This window comes from Ambystoma mexicanum, chromosome 1p (assembly GCF_040938575.1).
Source record: "Ambystoma mexicanum isolate Mex_15411 chromosome 1p, UKY_AmexF1_1, whole genome shotgun sequence".
Lineage (NCBI taxonomy): Eukaryota > Metazoa > Chordata > Amphibia > Caudata > Ambystomatidae > Ambystoma > Ambystoma mexicanum.
The window spans coordinates 1,185,450,426-1,185,470,503 of NC_090921.1; the positions used below are offsets into that span (position 1 = coordinate 1,185,450,426).

Consider the following 20,078-nt stretch of genomic DNA (forward strand, 5'->3'; position numbering starts at 1 on the left):
AAAGGAGAAGGGACAGCTTTGCTTAGTTATTGTCATCTTTGTAAATTATATGAAAATTAATTTGATTTTTAAATCACATGCTCATTTGGATTGGGTTCAACATTCTGTTCTAAAGGTGTACTATTTTTAACATATGTATGATTGTAAGATTGTACTTTATCTTTTTATGATACCTGATGTTATGTGATTTTGAGGGCTCAAGGGAAATTTAGATTATTTTGCTTTTGGGTAGGGTAGAGACGAACCTCATCTGAAATTTACTTCTGTTTTTATCTCGAATCCAGTCCCATTAGAAATGAACACGTTACTTTGAACTGTTCAGATTGTGTTTGCACCATTGCAACCTCCCTCAGAAGCACAAGATACCCAAAAAGCGAAATACAGGAGAAACATTTGAATGAATAATTTAAATTTATATCTATTTTTTTTTTAGGTCGATGGGATTTTCGTTGGCCTGCCTTTCTTTTTCCAGACCAGCAAGATCAGGGCCTCTATCATCGGGTTTAATGGTGTCGTCAGGACGGATTTCGGTCTTATGTTAGCATATGACTGGAACAGCATAGTGGTGGTGACACTGCCCGGCACATACAGTGGTTCCGTTTGTGGTCTCTGCGGCAACTTCAATGGCAATGCCGGTGATGATCTGACCTTGAGTGATGGAAGCATAACAAGCAATGCTGTGACCTTTGGGAACCAATGGAAGGTAGCTGATGTCCCGGGATGCACCGCGGAGTGCACAGGAACATGCCCCTTCTGCACTGATGCGCAAGCACAGCCGTACAAACTCGATGATTACTGTGGAATCATTATCAAAACCACTGGCCCATTCAGTAGATGCCAGGCAACCATTGACCCCCTGCCCTTCTTCACTGACTGTGTTTTTGACACCTGCCTGTACATGGGTCACCAGATTGCCCTTTGTGATGCTATTACTGCCTATGTGTCTGCGTGCCAAGCTGCAGGCATACAAATACTCGACTGGAGACAAGTAACATTCTGTGGTAAGTTTCTCTTGTTTATTTATGTAGGGATGAGATATTATGTAGACATGGTTAGTTGTATAGGGAAGACATTTTTCCCCCTTAAGACTAGTTCTGTCCATGGATTTACACGCTTGATTTTCTTTTATTTAAAAACGGTACATGATGCACCCTGCATAAAAAGTCATTGGCAAAAGAAAGCAATTAAGTGCCATGTATTTTTGGTTGACAGCAATCTGGCGGAGGGTAGTCTCCCAATAGAATAATACAATCGCCTGGTTCTAATGTTCAGTCCAGAGATTTTAGCACATTGTCTCTATGTCTCTCTCCTTCTCTCTCAACCTCTGTCCCTCCATGCCTTTGTATCTTTCTCTCTCTCTGTCGTTCTGTGTTTCTCGGTCTCACTCTATGCCTCTGTCTGTATAGGGTTTAGAGTCACCTTGCCAAGTGAACATTTGGCCGTGGCATCCCATCTACTTCCCACTGTGTGAACAAACAAAAAAACTCAGCTTTCGTGAGGAAGAAGGGCTGCATTCTTTTGCAGAATCCGCTATTACCAACAACACAAAAATAAATAGTGTAATTGTACTAACATTGTAAAATGGCTGTTTTTTTAAATGTTACTACGTTTGTTTCTTATTAGTACCCCAGCGAGAGACAATCAGAATACAGCAAGCATTATGATTGGCTCTCGCCAGATCTCTACCGGGCCGGGAATCCCTCCGTCGGGATTCCACGGCCTTTGTCCCCAGCGGGGGGGGGGCGTGGCAGCCCCTCAGCCAATGAGGAGGCTCGAAGCGGGGCCATCCCCGCTCCGAGCCTCCCCGCGGCTGAGAGGCTGCCTTTGCCCCCTGCCGGGGACTCGGGTAAGTCTTTTTTTTCCCTTCCCTCCCCTCCGTTCCACCCGCCCCCCCAATTTACCTTCTTGATACTGCGTCCCCGTCGGGGAAAGAGGGAAGCTTCCAGCCGTGTGGAGAATTGGGGTGCGTTCATCCCCGCTCTGTGCCTCCACTTCAACGGTGCTGAATGCAGCGGCTCGAATGGTGGCCCCATGAGCCTGGTCAGCATCACATTGAGTTCCCACGCCGGGGCCAGGGCCTTCACCGGCAGGAACGATCGGAACAGCCCTTTCATGAACTCCTTCACCAGGCGATGGGACCACAGAGATAATCGCCCCAGAGTTCTGGTGTAGCGGGAGATAGCTGCCAGATGGATCTTGATGTAGGCATGAGCCAGCCCCGCCTTGGCCAGCGATAGCAAGTACGGCAGCACTTGAGGGGCCTAATCCGCAGAGGGTTAATCTTCTGTGCGCGGCACCAGACAGAGAACCTCTTCCATTTGTGTCCATAGCACTTGAGAGTCGAGGACGCACTGGCCGTTGCAAGCACCTCCTTGCAGTCTGCCGGGATATCGTACCCTCTGAACTCTAGTGCTGCAGGAGCCAGGCATGGAGGTTCAGTGACCCCGGGTCGTGGTGGAGGATGGTGCCTCCTTCTCTGGCGAGAAGATCCACGTCTATCGGCAGTTTGACTGGGGGGTTCGCTGACATGTCCAGAAGGTCTGGGAACCAAATCTGCCTCGGCCACGCCGGTGCGACGAGGATCATCCTGCACCTGGACCGTCTGAGTTGACTGATGAGTCGCAGTAGCAACGTCAACGGCGGGAACGCATACAGGAACAGGCCGTCCCAGGGGAATGAGAAGGCATCGCCCATGCTCCCCGGCTGGGGAAACCTGCTGGTGAACCTTCGGCACTTAGTATTCATCGCCGTCGCGAATAGGTCGATCTGGGGATTGCACCATCGTTGGAATAGGAGATCCAATTGATTCTGCCGCAGCTCCCACTCGTGGCACGAGTGCAGCTCCCTGCTGAGTGAGTCGGCAATGGTGTTCTTAATTCCTGCCAGATGGAAAGGTACCAGAAACATCCCTTGGGCAACGGCCCAGTGCCACAGATTCTGCGCTTCCTTGGATAGGGCTGGGGATCTGGTGCCCCCATGCTTCCGGATGTAGAACATTGTGGTGGTGTTGCCAGTGAAGACCCTCACCACCTTGCCCTTGAGGGATGGAAGGAATGACCTGAGGGCCCAGAACACGACTTCGAGCTCCAGGACATTGATGTGTAGTGACTTCTCCTCAGGGAGCCAAAGGCCTCTTGCGTGAAGGTCTCCAGTGTGCGCTCCCCATCCCTCCAGGGAGGCATCCGTCGTCACCGTCTCCTGATGTGCCGGAGTCTGGAAGTCCATGCCTGCCGCAAGATGTGCGCAGGTACCCCACCACTGGATCGCTTGTCAGAAAGTCTCGTTGAGTGAGATCCTGTCTTCGAAGCTGCCCGCCACTTGCATCCAACGGGCGCCAAGGAACTCTTGCAGTGGTCGCATCCAAAGCCTGCATAGGTGCACGAGGTAGATGCACGAGGACATCATGCCGAGTAGGGACTTGATGGACCTCACCCTGGCCGCGACCATGGTCAACAGCCATTTATACGTTGCCCAGGATGGCCTTCGTCCTTTCCTCCGATGGTGCAGCCAATCGCGCCACTGATCCCAGGAACAGGGCGACTTGCGACGGTACCAAGTGGGATTTCGGGAAGTTGATCAAGAATCCCAGATCCGTGAGCAGTTGGGCGGTCTTCACTGTGTGATCGACGGTGAGTTTCCTTGACTTTGCTCGGATAAGCCAATCGTCCAGGTAGGGGTAGATGTGGATCCCGTGCAGGCGCAGCCGCGCTGCCACTGGTGCCAGGCACTTGGTGAACACCCTGGACGAATGGCCTTGAACTGATAGTGCCGCCCCTGGACCACGAATCGTAGGAATTTGCGATGTCCCTTTAGAATGGGATGTGGAAGTAGGCATCCTCCAAGTCCAGCGACGATAGGAAATCGCCTTCCTCCAACTGTCCCAGCACGTGCTGGAGGGTGACCATGCGGAATTTCTGAGACTTGATGTACTTGTTTATAAAACAAAGGTGCAGGATGGGTTGTCAACCGCCGGTCTTCTTCCGGACACGGAAGTTCCGCGAGTATACTCCGGAGCCCCGGAGCCTTTTTGGGACGAGTTCCATGGCTCCTTTTCTTAGCATTGCTCGTACCTCCAGAAGTAGTTGCGGGACGTGATTTTCCTTCCTGGCCACGGGTGGTATACGGGGGCACCTTCTCTGTAATTCCAGAGTGTGCCCGCGGACCAGGGCATCCAGCACCCAACGGTCGGTGGAGATGGACTCCCACACACTGCCGAATTTCGCCAGCTCGCCTCCCACCGGGGTACTCGGGTGGGGGCCCGAGGCCACAGCCGGTTCAGTCCTGTTTTGTCGCGGCCTTGTCGTCTTGGCCTCCTTGGTGACAACGACGCAATCCTCCTGTCTTGCCGCATCCTCTGTAGGCTTCCTGCGATGAGGAGCGGGCCGCTTGGTGGTACAAAGAGGAACCGCCGCCGAATCCTTTGGAGGCACCTAGCTTGCCTCCGGAGTTCCGAAAGGACGGCCGTCGTTGTTGAAGAACACCCAAGGCCCGAGCCGTCTCAGTGTCCGTCTTGATGGCCTGCAGTGACTCGTCCACTGTCTTGCCTAACAGGTTGTTTCCATCAAAGGGCATGTCCAGAACCCTGGTCTGCACGTCCTGGCGGAAGTCAGTGGCCCTGAGCCAACCACGCCAGTGAAGGCAAACGCTGTTGCCCATCTGACGAAAGCCAGTGTCGGTGATGTCCGTGGCCACCATAATGTTGTGGTCCAAAGCCACCTCGCCTTCCTGTAGCATCTCCAGGGCCTCAGCGTCTTGTCGTCCGGGAGGAAATCAAGCAGGGGAGCGATCTTGAACCACAGCTTCCTATCGTAGCGTGCCACGATCGCGAGGGCCTTGCCGCTTTAATCGTCGTCGCCGCCGACGAGATGACCCGTCGTCCCATGGCGTCCAGCTTCTTCCCCTCATCGTCTGACGGGGACATTGAAGTTGAAGCCGTCGCCCCCAGTGCTTTCTTCTTGGCCGCCGCGGATATCACTGAATCGGGGACGGCTGTGCCCTGAGGCACATAGGGGCGGATTCTGGGACCCGGTACTTCTTCTCATACCTGTCTCTCTTAGCAGGTGCCATGGACGGGTTTTTTCAGGAGCACCAGCCCTTCGTCCCAGATGTTGTCCATTAGTGGGACTGCGAGGACAGTCTTCCTCTTGGCCTCCCGCTGTTGGTCTAGGATGCCCTCCTTCTTCAGTTCTTCAGGGCAGAGCTGGAAGAGCTCAGATGCCCTGGCGATCATGGCATGGAAGGAGCCAATTTCGTCGTGGGGGAGGCCCGAGCTGGTGGTGATGGGAGGTCCATTCCGTCGTCACCACCGTCGTCATCCGTCCCCATCGTCCCCATCTCCATTCCCGTCTGATCCCTCGGTGGAGGGGAAGGAGGTGAAGGCTGAGAAGGCTGTGAAGGCTGGAAAGGAGGAGGGGGATGACATTTTTTCCCCTCTTCCCCTCTGCTGGATCGTCTGCTGGGGGTAAGGGCAAACTTGTCTTTATCTCCATACACAAGGCCTGAATAGCCATCAAGATCGCTCCTGAGTTGTCTTGTGGCACAGGCACTGGTTGCGATGGGAGCGACGGTTGGGAAGTAGGATCCTCCATCTCCTCCACGGCCTGCGGCTCCTCATCGGCACCACTGTCGCTTTCTTCGTCCGCCTCGTCGGGATCCGTCCCGCAGGACCGGACCTCCTCAAACTTCTTATCCAGGATCTTTGCGACACCAGCCAGCTCATCTTCAGAGGTGGTATCTTTGTCTGTAATGGCTACCGGGACCCCCCCTCTTTCTCTCCCTGGGGTTTCACGGGGGTCTTATGGATAGGCTGAAAAGAGGATTCCCTCAGTGGTGGCAGGGGAACTCTAGGCCCGGAGGTCGTCTCCACTGGGATAGCCTCAGCAGGCTTCACCAGGGCTGCCGCGACTCCCTCGATTGAGGCCTGAGCTGGGTGAATCAGGGCTTTCGCGACTCTGGGCGCGCCTGAGTCCTTCACCTTGGGGGCAGGGTTGCTGCCTCGCTCCCCCTCGGCTTCCGCCGTCGGGATCGGCCGGGACTTCTCCCAAAGCTTACCCGGGTACTCCAACTTCCTTTTCCCCGAGGCAAAACGTTGGCTCGTATGGCATCAGTGACATCGCGCCCTGCCTGGCAGCCAGAGAGCCCGACCCATTGGCGCTCCCGGTGCCCATGGACTCGCAGTGCTTTGCCTTCTGTTGGGCCCCCACAGCCGGAGCGCCCTCAGATGTCTTAGAAGACCACTCAGACTTCTTCCTCTTCTCACCTGCTGCTGGGCTCTTACCCTCCAGCCAGTTGGTGAGTCGAGAACGACGATCCTTCATTTTCCGTTCAGACATATTCTTACAAAACGCACTGTCCTTCTCTGCGTGCGATTTGTTGTCATGAAGGCAGTAGAGGCACCGAGAGTGCTCATCCTCCTTGAAGACATTTTGTAATCCACAACCAGGGCAGCTACTGAAATGCTTGGATCTGGGCGTCGTATTTCCTTTGTTCTGGGCCATGTCCACGCGGGGTAGGCCTCAAAGATCTTCCGGAATCCTCCAAGAAGCGAAACTCGATGAAAACTCACCCTTGAGGGGGGTAGAAAACTTTGAAACGGGTCCCCGTTGATCGGAAGTAGAATCGGTAGAACTTGAGGCTCAATTGACCGAAAAATGAGAGTAAACTCCTTGAAAAAATAACAAAACGCAGTAAAAGCTCGAGAGCTATAGCACGAGGACTCCCAACACTTGAACGTGCAGTAAAAATCTGAAGATGGCTGCCAGAGGAGGGGCTTAGGTAGAGGGCAGACGTTGGCTGGGGGCAGTGTGACCCAGGACCAGTGATTGGTTATTAGGAGAAAGGCAGTTCAGAAACGAAACGGAAACTGATTTTTTTTTACTGAGGATTCCCAGCCTGACGACTGGGACTATTCATGAGCATGTGAATCCATGCCAGACCCATGCTGGAGAACAACAGTTACATGTAAGTAACTTGTTCCCTCCATTCCATATGCCATAAAGATATTGCCAGTCACAGAGGAGTCCCGTGACCAAATAGAGGAATGAGGATGAAAGCTGTGTTACTTTATAAGGTCACGGAACACTGACACGATGTACAATACAAAAGGGTGTATTTTCGTCCTTATAATACACAGTGACAGACACAGCCTAATGAAAACACGACAAAAGAATACAGAGAAGGAATATATGTGGAGAGTAGAGTAGAGGCAAACAGGGGCACTGTAGCCAAGTGAAGGAGCGCAGGGAGATACAAGAAGAGGCAAATCATGGAAAAGACCCAGAATGGCTGTAGAGCCACTAGGAGTATGATCACAGATGAAATGGTCTTGGAGTGGGTTCACAAGTAAAAGAAACACACATAAAACACCTACTGCAGGTGCTAGATGCGGGTTGCATTTGACACAGGAGGTATGCCCTATCACCACCTCTACGTGCAGAACAGTCACACATGGCATTCCGAAAAGCAGTGAAAATGTTGCTCTTCATCTAATCACTTCTCCCCCACATCCTTTTAAATTGCTAGCTAGGCCACAACATATGTAGTCTGCTGTACAGAAAGTATAAATGTATAACCTGCTACCCTCACAAGTGTAACTAAGGTCCTCACAAGTAATAGCACCTTGATGCCAACAGACTATTTGCGTGCTATAACAATTTAAAAATAAATAATAAATATATTATGTGGCATTCCAGGATGAAAAGGACACTCTGGACAAATGCTATTGAGGGGATGGGTTTCATTGGGGTTCACCGCCACAGTACCTGAAGCAAGATGATAAACAACAAAGAATGCCATGCATGCATGTAGTGAGAGAAGGTGAGGGAGACGTCATCATTGAGAATGGGCTGCAGTTGCCAAGGTGCCCATGGGCGTAATTTTAGGGAGGGCAATGGCGTTTGTCCCACCAACTTTTGTGGCACACCATTTTGTCCCAGTCATTTGGCAGGGGCCACTTTCCTTTAGATGACATGCCCCCTAAACATTTTCAGAAAACATACTCCACTAATTAGGTGGGTGCATTATGCCCACACCAGCTCGTGTAAAGTCTAATGTTTGGCAACCCAAGTTTACAGACATTCACATTGATAATTAAAATGTGCTTCAATGCGTTCGAATGGCAAGCAATAGGATGGACTTGGAGTGTGACAGGGCGCGTAGATTTGTATAAAGAGACACAAAGGAAAGGGGTACACATGTGCATTGGTGAGTTTAATACATTGTGGGAGACAACTGCTATCTGCAGGGCATGCAGCTGGGTATGTTGTCTTTCTGCAATATGAGTTCTTGCACTTCTATGTAAAAAGGAATTTTTGATAATCATCTTTGTGAAACAGGTCTCCTGAATTTGTTTGGAAGCTTGTTTCTTTTTTCTCTGATGGCAACCCCTGCTACTCACTTTGATCCTCTGCTTTCCACCTGCTACCTTTTGTCCTTCCTTAAAGTTACAATTTTTTTTAACTTTTCACAGTGTTTTCATTTGCTTTATAATGTTTTTTTTATTGTCCTCATTCAATCAATCTTGTTGACAAGGAGGGTCTTTAAATAGTCCTTTTTAGCAGTTACCATTCCTGGTAAAGATCCACATTTCTTTTCTTGTGATGGTCACTGCCACCTTCCACTTTCAGCTACCTAAAAATGCCTTTGCAATTTGCATTAGATGCAACGCATGCCTCGAGAACAGCAGGTAAGACTGTAGTACGCCAGCACCATCACCTTGGTTCAAAGATACAGGTCAATTGATCTCTTGAGTGCATGGCTCAGGAAATTTCCAAATGCAAAATATAAATATTGATGTCACATTGATTTGATTTAATCTTTTTTAGCACCCGTGTGCCCACAGAACAGCCACTACGAGCTGTGTGGAGTCGGCTGTCCCACTACCTGTTACAATCCTGCATCGACAGCCAACTGCTCCTTGCCCTGCAGGGAAGGATGCTACTGTGACAGCGGCTTCGTCCTGAGCGGAGAAGAGTGTATCGCCTTAAAAGATTGCGGCTGTGTGTACAAAGAGCTGTATTATAAGCAAGGCCAGTCATTCTACTCGGACATTTTGTGCCAAGAGAGGTGTCAATGTGGAATCAGCGGAGCCGTGACATGCCAGAAGGCTACGTGTGGTGTTAATACAGAATGCAAAGTGGTGGACGGTGTCCAAGGATGCCATCCTGTTGGCTACGGCATATGTAGAGCATATGGTGATCCACACTACACCACATTTGATGGTCAACATTTTAATTTCATGGGGACCTGTGTCTATCAGCTAGTCGGCGTCACTCCTGGTAACCCGAGCCTTGTTCCATTCAACGTCACAGTGCAGAACAACAACCGAGGCAACAAAGCAGTCTCCTATACAAAGATGGTGAATGTTGAGGTTTACGGCCTGACACTGAGTATGAGCAAGGATGCTCCCCGGAAGATCAAGGTATGGGCAAGTATGTGATGTGCTTTCAAGGGTATGGGAGACATCAGCCAGAGAAGAGTGTTCAAATGCAACATAGTGCTGGGGTTCTGTGGGTTCGCATAAGCTTATTTTATCTTGGTTCACTAATTTCCTGTTGAAGGCATATAAACGAATGATGTAAACAGCATTGCATGTCTTCCAGTTAGCTTTCTTTCCATGGACCTGGGTGGAAGATCAAAGAAACATTTTATAGAGAGGTAATAAATAAAGGGTTCTATGTTTGCTTTTCCCCATTTAATCGTGTGCACTTTGTTTGTGGCACGTTTCCTTGATGTGACTTTGACTTTTCGTTTTTAAATGGGGGGGTCCCCCGAAACCACCACTTTAGCCCACATCCCCAACCACCATCGCAAACCACCTCCACCTCCTGCCCACACACATTAGCATATACCAAAACAATTAATTTGTTCAAAGTGTAATCGGGGGGGGGAAGCGTGCACACGATAAAACTGATGGGGAAAAGCAAACGTATCACGTATTGAATGTCTAAGATTGAGAGGTAGTGCATATAACACTTCCAGGATAAAGGCTGTGAAAAGGAAATGGAGGCCTTGGCCTGAGGGAGTGATCTGTTTCATGGGGTTCGTAATGCAAAAATGTATGCATCAAAAAAAGGCCAGTAAGATTCCAGCTACAAATACAGGCACGGTACACGAGTAGACAGCAGTCTATATGGTCACAGGAGGTTTAAAGATAATTAACCAAACAATGGGATATCCCTATTCCCTTGAAAGGTGTTTTACTTAACACAAAGTATTAAGTACTTCAGGGAAATGTATGCCAAAGGAGATTTTGTCCAAGATGAAAAAATCCTTCATTTTGTGGGAGTTTGTTGTGATCATAAAATCAATTATTTTGCAACACCAGATGATCCTGCTTGCAGTACTTGCCCGTATCCAAGTGATTGATGGTCAATGATGAACCCTCAATTCCTCAAAAACAGTAAAGAAATGTCTTTCTCCAGTGTGATTGCCCCGCAAAGAGCATTGTTCTGTTTTGTGCCAACTTGCCTACTTTGTTTTACTGCATGTTTGTGTATTTCGGTTATGGAATTGGAGTTCACGATCAGTAGAATTGCTTTGGGGAAGCTTCACAGATCCCCTTCACAGGTATTCCCGCCCGTCTTCTGCAGGGGCTTGCCAACTGGTCTCCAACTCCCAAGAACTTCAACACTCGTGTTCACTAAGACTGACAGACAACCTGCAACCTATCCCTTTTAAACATTGCAACATCAGATTTGATTTACAAGAACACCCTTGATCCAAACAAGCGCCATAGTGCCCGCCACACTATATGCATAATATTAGCGGGTGCACTTGATCATCAAGTCTCCCACTTTAGAACCCAGAAAAGTGGTCAAAGGAATCTTGCAATGGATTGGGTAGAAACATTGGAATGTAATGACATTTTTTAAAATGTTATCTGTATACGTCTTGGTTTAGTTATTTAGAAACCTTTTAACCAACCATCATAAATACATTTAAACATTAATGCATTAGTATAATTTAATGTAATAGATTGAGAGATGTAAACTCCACCAAGCCAATGTCTGTGGTGCAAACATTTCAAATATGGCACCGTAGGATGCTCTGATGATGCCCGTTTCTCGTTCTGATTTTCAGCTTCTATCTAAAGAAAAAATAATTAAGTGTACTTAGCATCTCTGTTGCTGAATCTACCGAGGGAGAGTTTTCCACAGCCCTCTATTGAGGGGTGTGAAACCATCGAACCCAATGACCTATCAGTGCTCCAAACAAAAGGTATACTGGACAACTCTGGAGTGGTAAATGTGACAGAGCATTCAGGAGTGACTCAAGGGATGCGAGAAAGGATGGTGTTGAAGTAGAGTTAGTCTCCACATTTACCCCCCCAAAAAATACTCCAGATTGGAATACTGAAAAATGCACACTTTTAATAAAATCCCAAATTGAATATCTATCAGGTCACATTAATATTTGGGTAAACCATGACAAAGAGTAAAACACAGTGGGCTCATTAGACCAAAAAGTATTAAGACCCAATATATACTAATATTAGTCTAACCTCCCATAATGTGTTCCAATGGGATCCATAGTGGCAAAAATAGATGGAAGTTAATTGGTGTCCATTATCAGATGTGCAGCTATGCGCGTGGCATACAAAAGTCTTATTAGCCTCCTGGTAAGTAGTGTTAGAGAGGGCTCTCAGAGAAAACTGTCTTAAGTATCAATTTCACCAATAGGGGAATAATGGATATGAGATGACCATCTATACGGACAGATATGTTACTATGCCTAATAGAGAGTAAAAGACACTTACAGTTGAGTAAGAGCAGACGTCCTTAATGTTGCGTCCTTAATGTTGGTAGATATTCGAGAGCAGTTAGGGGATTCTTCAGCTGTGGAAATCAAATGAAGGAAAGGCTGCTGTATTATGCAGAATTATGAAGCAAATCCCAAGTAAGGACAGGGGAGAATCTACAGGACATGAAGTCGTTGTGACCCTATATAGATACATAGACCACTGATCAAATATGTTCAAGACATGAATGCCAACAGCCTACCTATGCAATGGGGTAGAGGGTATTCTTTGGATTGGTGAAGCCGCTTGTCATACTATGCTGCAATTAATGAAATATAGTCCTACCGGAACTACAATGTATATAGTATTCCAGCCAAACCAATTATACAGAATTTAGATTACCGTGTGTACCCTATGCTCATTGTAACACCTAGTGGGCTTCTTTAAAGTGGAAGGTCCATCTTAATGGTAGTTTCTAAAGCATGTTGAAAGTCTCCAGTACTCATCTTTATATGTATACCCAATCCCATGTGGAATAGCTTTCAGATCCAAATTGACAAACAGTACGGACAATAGTACGGACAATGGTCTGCCCCACGATGGGTTCCCATTCTCATGGTCATACTATGCCTGAAGGGAGCTAACTTAATAAGTCATATCTATATGAAAACAAATACTAAAAAATAAAGGTGTTTAGACTCTCATACACATTTTTAGATCCACAGACAAACACATGTGAAATAACAAACCAAACTATGTTTAACATTTGGTTCGCAAATCTACCTGCTTCCGTGGGGTGCCCACTCTCATGACAGTACTATGTCTAAAGCACCCAAAAAAGGTGGTCAAAGATATTAAAAGATTTTAGAGAAGACATAGAAGAATGTAGATACAGAAAGTGTGTGTGTTTATTTTAAATAAATGGACCCAAGTAAAAGTCCTCATTGAGGCCTAGTGGGGACATAGCATCCAGTCTGTGTATCCACAGTAACTCCCTCTGTGAAAGCAATTCAGGTAAATCTTCTTTCTCCTTTCATGTAGTAAAACATAGATGTCAAGGTTGTCGTTCTCTCCTCTGCACCTTAAACTCATCTTATGAAATAAAATAATTGAGCCCTATTACTTACCTGAACTTTATGATTACAGAATATTTGAAATAGGGTGTGCTGTTGGTGTTCCGATTTCCTTTGAGTGCAAGGAGTCTCATGAAGGAAGAATTTACAGTAGTGCCGATAGAAGTCTTTGGCAAAATGTGGTAGAAGGCAAGTGTCAGAAAACCATGACCACAGGCCCCTAAAGGAAAGTATCAAGAATAGACTCCCACCCTAGGAGCCAAAGATAAGCACTCACTCTGGCAGCTCCCAAGAAACACGTCTAATGAACTGTAAAACAAGACATGAGTAAAAGCATTCTCTTTCAGGTCAAGGTAAATCCAGTCATCCAGGACATGAATCCAGGATCAAGGAGTCCTCTATGACTTGAATGAAGAACAAGGATCTTCCCAGGACCCACCAGCCTTGTTGCGAGATGTGCGGCCTCCCCTGTCAACAATAACTGGCCCCAAGAAGGAAACAATTAAACAATGATGTAGGTCTCCCAGGATAGCCCAGATGTCCAACAGAAGCTGTGTGGTGGTTTCTCCCCACCATAATATTGATAGAGGCTTGCTCTCGCAGACCAAGCAGGTAATTTTTGAGGATGGTTGGAAAACAGGCCAGAAAGTGTCTCAAAACCAGATTCTCCATCCAGCCAGTAAAAAGGACCATGAGGGGGATGAGGACAGTGCAGGGAGTTGTCCAGTATCCAAAAAAAAAATGTAACTAAGTGTAAGGACAAAGGACTGCATGGCCTGAAATTATCATAAAATTGCAGCCGCATGGCTTCCAGGTGCAAATCCTCTAGCAGGTAGCTAAGCAATCTACCAAAATCCCTACACAATTGAGGCAGGGTTAGCGTCACCGATAGATGTACCTAAACACTCATGGCAGGGCCTAAGCCAGCCCTCCAATCACCCACAAGGACACTCACACAAAGGCTTTGGTGGCCAGCCAGTCAGCTTTGCCCTAAAAACCACCAAACTCCCTGGTCCACCCATGCAGTCTGTTTATCGGCTTTTCTATGGCTAGGGTCACAGCCCAAAGTCGTCAAAACCACAATAGAGGCTAAAGGGTTGAGATCATAGTAGCACCATGTTTGTAAAACTACCATTTTAGGCATACTTTCTAATTCCCCAATCAAAGGAAACTCCTTCCATAACAGGTCTTAAGAAAATACTTTAGTGTCATAATGGCTACAAAAAAGGTACATTGCTATACTAATGTGTCAAAGCAGGCTGCTCTCCAGGTGAAACCAAAACTAAATTGCAGTTGCCACCAGTCTCTTCAACAATACCAATGTATTAATAAAAAGCATCCCTATCCTACGAACCAAATGAGCTACCATATGTCCAGATCTTATAAAAGGTTTGTAATGGCAGGAGCACATCGGAGAATTCCCTATGACCACAAAAAGAGGTCAGATACTCTAAAACCTGCAAGTTTAGGTCTCTCATCCTGAAAATTGAGATTTGTCCTAAGAGATTAATTGACCAATTGTCACACCATAGTACCCCGAATTCAGATGTTAATAACCCCCCACTGCCACTTCCTCATTTCAGAAGAGAAGTGAGCGTTCGCTTTGGGAATCTGGCTCCTACCAGCTCAGTGAAACAGGCAATTGAGACCCTCACATTTCAAAGGCCAAGATGGATCTTCCGATTTGCTTTTAATAGAAGTGGTGAAGTGGGTTGAACACTGAATAAAAGGTAATATTAGCAGCAGTAGCTATCCCCCTAGTGGGAAGTTTACAAAAATGGTACTAAAGTATGATGAATGAGACAGAAACCAGTTGGTGGCATAGAAGAGATTTGGAACATTGAGAGGGAACTATACAGACAGATGCAAGGTACAATGTAAGACTAACGGAAAACACAGCATGTACATAGTTACAGTTGGGTTCAAAGAGCATTGTGATGGGGGATAATGACACTGCAGCGGCAGGGAATGCACACAGAGAGTGCAGGTGCATCTAGAGGATGATGTTGAAGCTTGCCTCTGCTGAAATGTTCATAATTGTAGGGAGTAGGGGGGTTCCGGTGGAGGGGGCCAGGAAGGGGATATGAGTGCAAGCAAGAGGCATTACAGGGAAGTGAAAGTTGATATGGTTGAGATAACCTTGTGATATGAGTGTGTGGAAGAGATAGAATAGCAGGAGATAGCCATGAAGATATCAGCGGCATGTCTGCAGTTAGAATGAAAGAACCGAAAAAGGAAATGGATAAGGGAGGTGGTGTGAATGGGGAGTGAACCTGCATGGAATCGAAGTAGGGGTGTGATAGGATTAAGGCATAATGGATAACATGCCAGTGAAAATGTTCAACATTTTGTTGAGGGGGCAAAGAAATGGAGAGTGAGCCCTGGTAGGAGGTTGTAATAGTAGCCCAGTTTGATAACGGCTGGAGTAGAGTTTAGAGTTTTGGCAGCATGGCAATTGAGGCGGTGACTGATTATCGTGATGCTAGAAAGTTTGACCCATGCACCTGTAAAGGAAGAGGTAATTCATTGAAGGTGTTTAAGATTGTTGTCAAAGTTGACCCATTGGTTGCAAGCTCTGTGGGTGTGGGAAGAATATCAAGGTGAATGGAAATAGGGAAGTAGAAAAGGGGATTATAAATAGGCGTAGGGTGGGGAGAAGATCACTTTAGGTTATTTACATTTAGAAATTATGCAGTGTAGTGCTACACAGTGATGAATGTCAAAGGGTCAGTCTGTGACACGCAATTCATATAATTATAATTGTCCTTTTATAACAGGCTTAATACCAGAGATGAACCTGTGTTGAACTGCAGGGTCCTGCTTCCAACACATTGCCCCATAGCTATCCCCCTTCACCAATGGGGTGAAGGACTGTAAGGAGAACATGATTTGTGTATCATTGTCAAAGAGATGATAACATTAGCCAAAGTTTGAATTCCACTTTCAGGTAAAATATGTGTTAAGTGTTGATAAGTGAGGGCCAAGGGCAAGAACTTGGAGAACCTCTACATGAAATGTATTGGGAGTGGAAGTGCTTGTTTTCCAAGAAATGAAGGTCAGCAAGCTAGCTAGGAGCTGATACATTTTTGGGCAGTGCATTTAATGCATCCTTGAGAGAGATTGAAGAGTAGGGAGGTATGGGCAACATTGTCAGATGCAGCACAGAAACCTCAAAAGTTGAAAAGAGATGGGACATGACAATGACTTATGAGGAAGTTGTTTACATGGGTGAGAGTTGTGTCCATGAAGTGTCTGCTCCAAAGCCAGTTTGGAGGGGCAGCTGAAATTGCCATCACCCTGGGATGTATTGTATTGTATTTATTTTTTTATATAGCGCTTTAATCCAAAGCTCTTGACATTATAACAGCAAGTTACATAGAAAAATATAACAGTAGAAGCAGCTTACAAGACATGAATCAAACCAATAAAACAGTAGGTAGAGCAATTGACCTGTGAGGGCAAGTAAGGGAAGGAGGGGGATTAGAAAGGGAAGGAGGAGGGAGACAGAAAGGGCATTAGGGTGAGGATGTAAGGAGGGAGAGGTAAGGGAAAGGAGCGGATAGGGAAGGTGAGTAGGGGAAGATGTGAGGGAGGAGAGAGAGGAGTGAGAGGGGGTAAGGGAATCAGGGCGGGGGATGTAGAAGGAGAGATTTCATGGAAGTATGGAAGGAGGAAAAGGTGGCGGTGGAGTGGATAGAGAGAGGGAGGGAGTTCCAGTGCAGGGGGGCTAGGAGCGGAAAGGAGCGGAAACGGGAAGAGGCACATGGGGAAGAGGGGACGGTGAGAAGGATGTAATACATTTGAATATGCACCGGAAATAATATTTTACTGGGATTATTACCTGTCTGACATGGACAGTAACAATCAGGAGATACAAAAGCTCTCCCTCTCTGACCTCCTCATGTGCAAAGCTAGTACATCATTTCCGTGTGCATATGAAATTTTTCCATGTAAAAGAACATTCTGTCTGCAGGTAGAACAATCAGAGATCCCTTTCCTGGGTGCTTTGTAGTTGTCTCACTGTTCTGCTAAGGATTATATCATGACAAATAGACAATAATTATGTCGGACAGATTTGAATCTGAAATATGAGTATGGGTTAAAGAGAGACCTTAGCAGACCTGGTCAATGCCAGAAGACTCATGTTTGACCCTTATGGATTTTTCTATTACTGTCCTTGCAACTGGGCCAGGACCACACGTGCCCAAGTATGCAGAAGTGTGCCTAGGAAAACCAGTGGTGGAAGAAAATATACATTCCTTCTTGCACAGGTTGAAAGTCCATTTACAACTCAAGATAGGTTTTCAAGCGCCCACCCCACCCCCTGTTAACATGTACCTGTGCACTTATCATGCCAACTTGTAAGTCCTTAGATATGGGAACCTACGATAAACCTGAGATCCACAAAAATGTGGTCTGTGAGTTTAGCACTTATTTCCACACTTTGATCACAATTACCATAATAGGTTAGTTAGTTAGTTAACGTTTATTCTGATCCTATCCATTAATATGAATTTCCTACACATCTAAAATAAGACAGAATGATTTTAAATAAAATTCACACTTCATTACATGTTAAACTAAATACAATCTTTACATAATGTGGAACATTGTATATGTCTGCATTATATGTGTACTATCTTCTTCAGAGGCCTTCCTCTAAGTGGAGCCCTTGTATAGGAAATCGGCATCACTACATGACATACACCTCACCATTGCATCTGAGAATGTGCTAATATTATTTTGAATAAAATATGGCATGAGGCATTTTTTCCTAAAATCAATAGAAAACCTACAACATATTAAGCAATGTATTACGTCTTCCTCTCTGCCCAGACCACATAGACATACCCTATCAAGGCTCAACCAGCTCATCCTTACTCTCCATAGAAGGACATTAAGCCTGACCATCAAAAAAACCCTGCAACATTCCGCAAATTTGATTTTATCTACAAAAGTCAGTGTCGCTGGATCATACGGTGCCCTTGGCTTGATAAGGGCCTTGCAGAGAACGCTCAAAGGTTTTCTCAGGGCAACTCGGTCCCCCACACCCCAGCTTTTCAGCAACGCAATCCCGCTTGTAAGCCAGCTTAGAGGATCCTAAATAAGGAACCAGATTGAATTTGCCATTGCTTTAACCAAATTTGGGTTTCCTGAGGAGTTAAAGTGGACCCTTAGGACAAACTCCCAAAACCTAATTTGGGCCTGGCAGGTCTTGCTAAGAATGCCAAGTTTGCACCTTAAAACATCTCCTGGTGAGCTCAGTGGGAGACCAGAAATCATCCGAAGGAAGGAATTCTGTACTATCTCAAGGCATGTTGTAGCCTTCCCAGATCTCATCACCATCAAGAACAGTTGTGTGGAATGTCATCTCCATCACTAGGAGACATCTGTCAAGCCTTTTAACGCCATAGCGATAGTAAAGGCGCAACAGCCATCTAAATCCTAAATTAACTTGTTTGGACTCTGTTTTTATATGGCTCTGCCAGACACCTTTTTAGGAGAAGGTCAGGCCAACATAGTTATAGTCATTGGCGACTTCTATTTTTTGCGTTATAGAGAGCACCTTGCTTTCATATTTCCTTGACCAAAAACCAAAATCATTATTTTAGACAAATTCAGTTTTAGCCCGTGTTTGTTGAAAAAGGAATTGGCATAGCTTAAACTCTGCTGTAGCCCTCCTGGTATGAGGTTGATTAAGACTGTATCCTCAGCATAAAGCAAGGAACTGAATTGATTCGATTTTAAAGTGGGGAATTAGCTTTCATAAGGCATTGTGAGTATTAAAATTGTATAAAAAATAAAGAAAATAAGAGGGGCTGGGGGACACACCTACTTCACGCCCCTATTTGTGTTGAAATCCCTTGGATACCTGTGTGCCCTTGGGCCCCTGAACGCAGCTGATGTGTCCTCATACATCAATTGAATTTATTGAAGAACCCTGCTGGAGCCACAATCCGATCAAGCTTACTGTTATGACCACATCCAGGGTTCATAGGCTTGATACAGGAGTTCAGGCCAGGTGAGATTCCTTGTATAGCTCAGTAGGTTTAATGTGGGTTTTAGCTTGGCACACATGGCATTCTCACAATTCACAGCATTACATAACCATAGACTCCCATAGGGATTCAATAGCTTTTCAATATCCATAAAATAAATGGCTGCCCAGTGGGTCATGGACAAGTTTCAGCAGAGATCTAGTCATTGGACATTGAGGGCTACTTAAGCCTCGCCTCTGCAGTAACAAGCGCTTCACGTTTGGTCCCGAACAGCAGTGTAATGCTACCGGCACATCTGCTCATAGAACCTGTGAAATCAAAGAAAAGTAATATTAATACTTGGAATAGCTTGCAGAATATCTATTGACCACAGACAAGAATTACCTGACTGAAGTTTCTGCCACAGTCTTCCAGTAGAATAATTTTCTTTTGTCACAGTTCCTCTTCAGTCATCAGTCTTCGTTCGCTGCCGTAGCGCATTCATAGTATTTTTCTTCATATCCGAAGACCTGCAACACAAAGGTACCTTAGTTATAAAATGAACATTATAGCGTTAAGAGTGAAGATAATTCCTACACGCATATGTACCTGAAGCTCCACAGAGTTTTTCCTCACAGTTGTTAACCGTGCTTCGCAGTAGAAGGTTGTAGTGTTTCTTGCAAGACGAACATACGCTGTGCAGCGTTGTTTTCTTCCTGATTATGCGCGCAAACCTTCCTCAGTCAAAACTCCTTGTCAGGATTCCGAAAATCCCTTCAGGTTGTGCGTGCTCCATTTATAGCAAGTGTGCAAACTTTCCACAAGAAAAGGTTTTTATATTCTTTTCCTTGACACTTCAAACTCTTCTGTTAAAGCCTTTTTCCTCTGAGAATCTGCAAAAAGAAAGAAGAATTAATTAGATAGCAAGAGAGATCTCTCCAACTTAGAAAACTTTCATTCTTCAGAGACCACAGTCTTTTTTCCTTGGTTCTGTCAGGAGACTCATTTAAATTTGAAGGCACTTGCCTCCACAGTCTTCTTGAGTTCTAGAGCATCCTAGCCTTCAGAGCCTCAACATCAACGTGCTGCTGTGTGATAGCAGTATGTAGAGCTCCCGAAACACAAAACACAGGTGAGGAGAGTGTGGGTCTTAGAAATAGAGCAGAGTTATTTCTAGGTAGAAGACAGACATAGATTCCTAGTAGTTTTCACCATTATTGCCTCACCGCCCCAGAACACGAAGGGATGACAGGGGTATTGAACGACTGTTTGATGGATCAATCCATGAAT

General features: G+C 46.1%; 1 protein-coding gene across 1 annotated transcript in view; it reads left to right on the forward strand.

Moving 5' to 3' along the window:
* Window positions 1-20,078, forward strand: part of LOC138533009 (IgGFc-binding protein-like) — a 330,908-nt gene that overhangs the window by 291,340 nt on the left and 19,490 nt on the right. Inside the window, exons 13-14 of the mRNA XM_069641116.1 lie at window positions 434-1,001; window positions 8,823-9,418. Coding sequence (XP_069497217.1) covers window positions 434-1,001; window positions 8,823-9,418 — 1,164 coding nt within the window. The remainder of the gene's footprint in view (window positions 1-433; window positions 1,002-8,822; window positions 9,419-20,078) is intronic.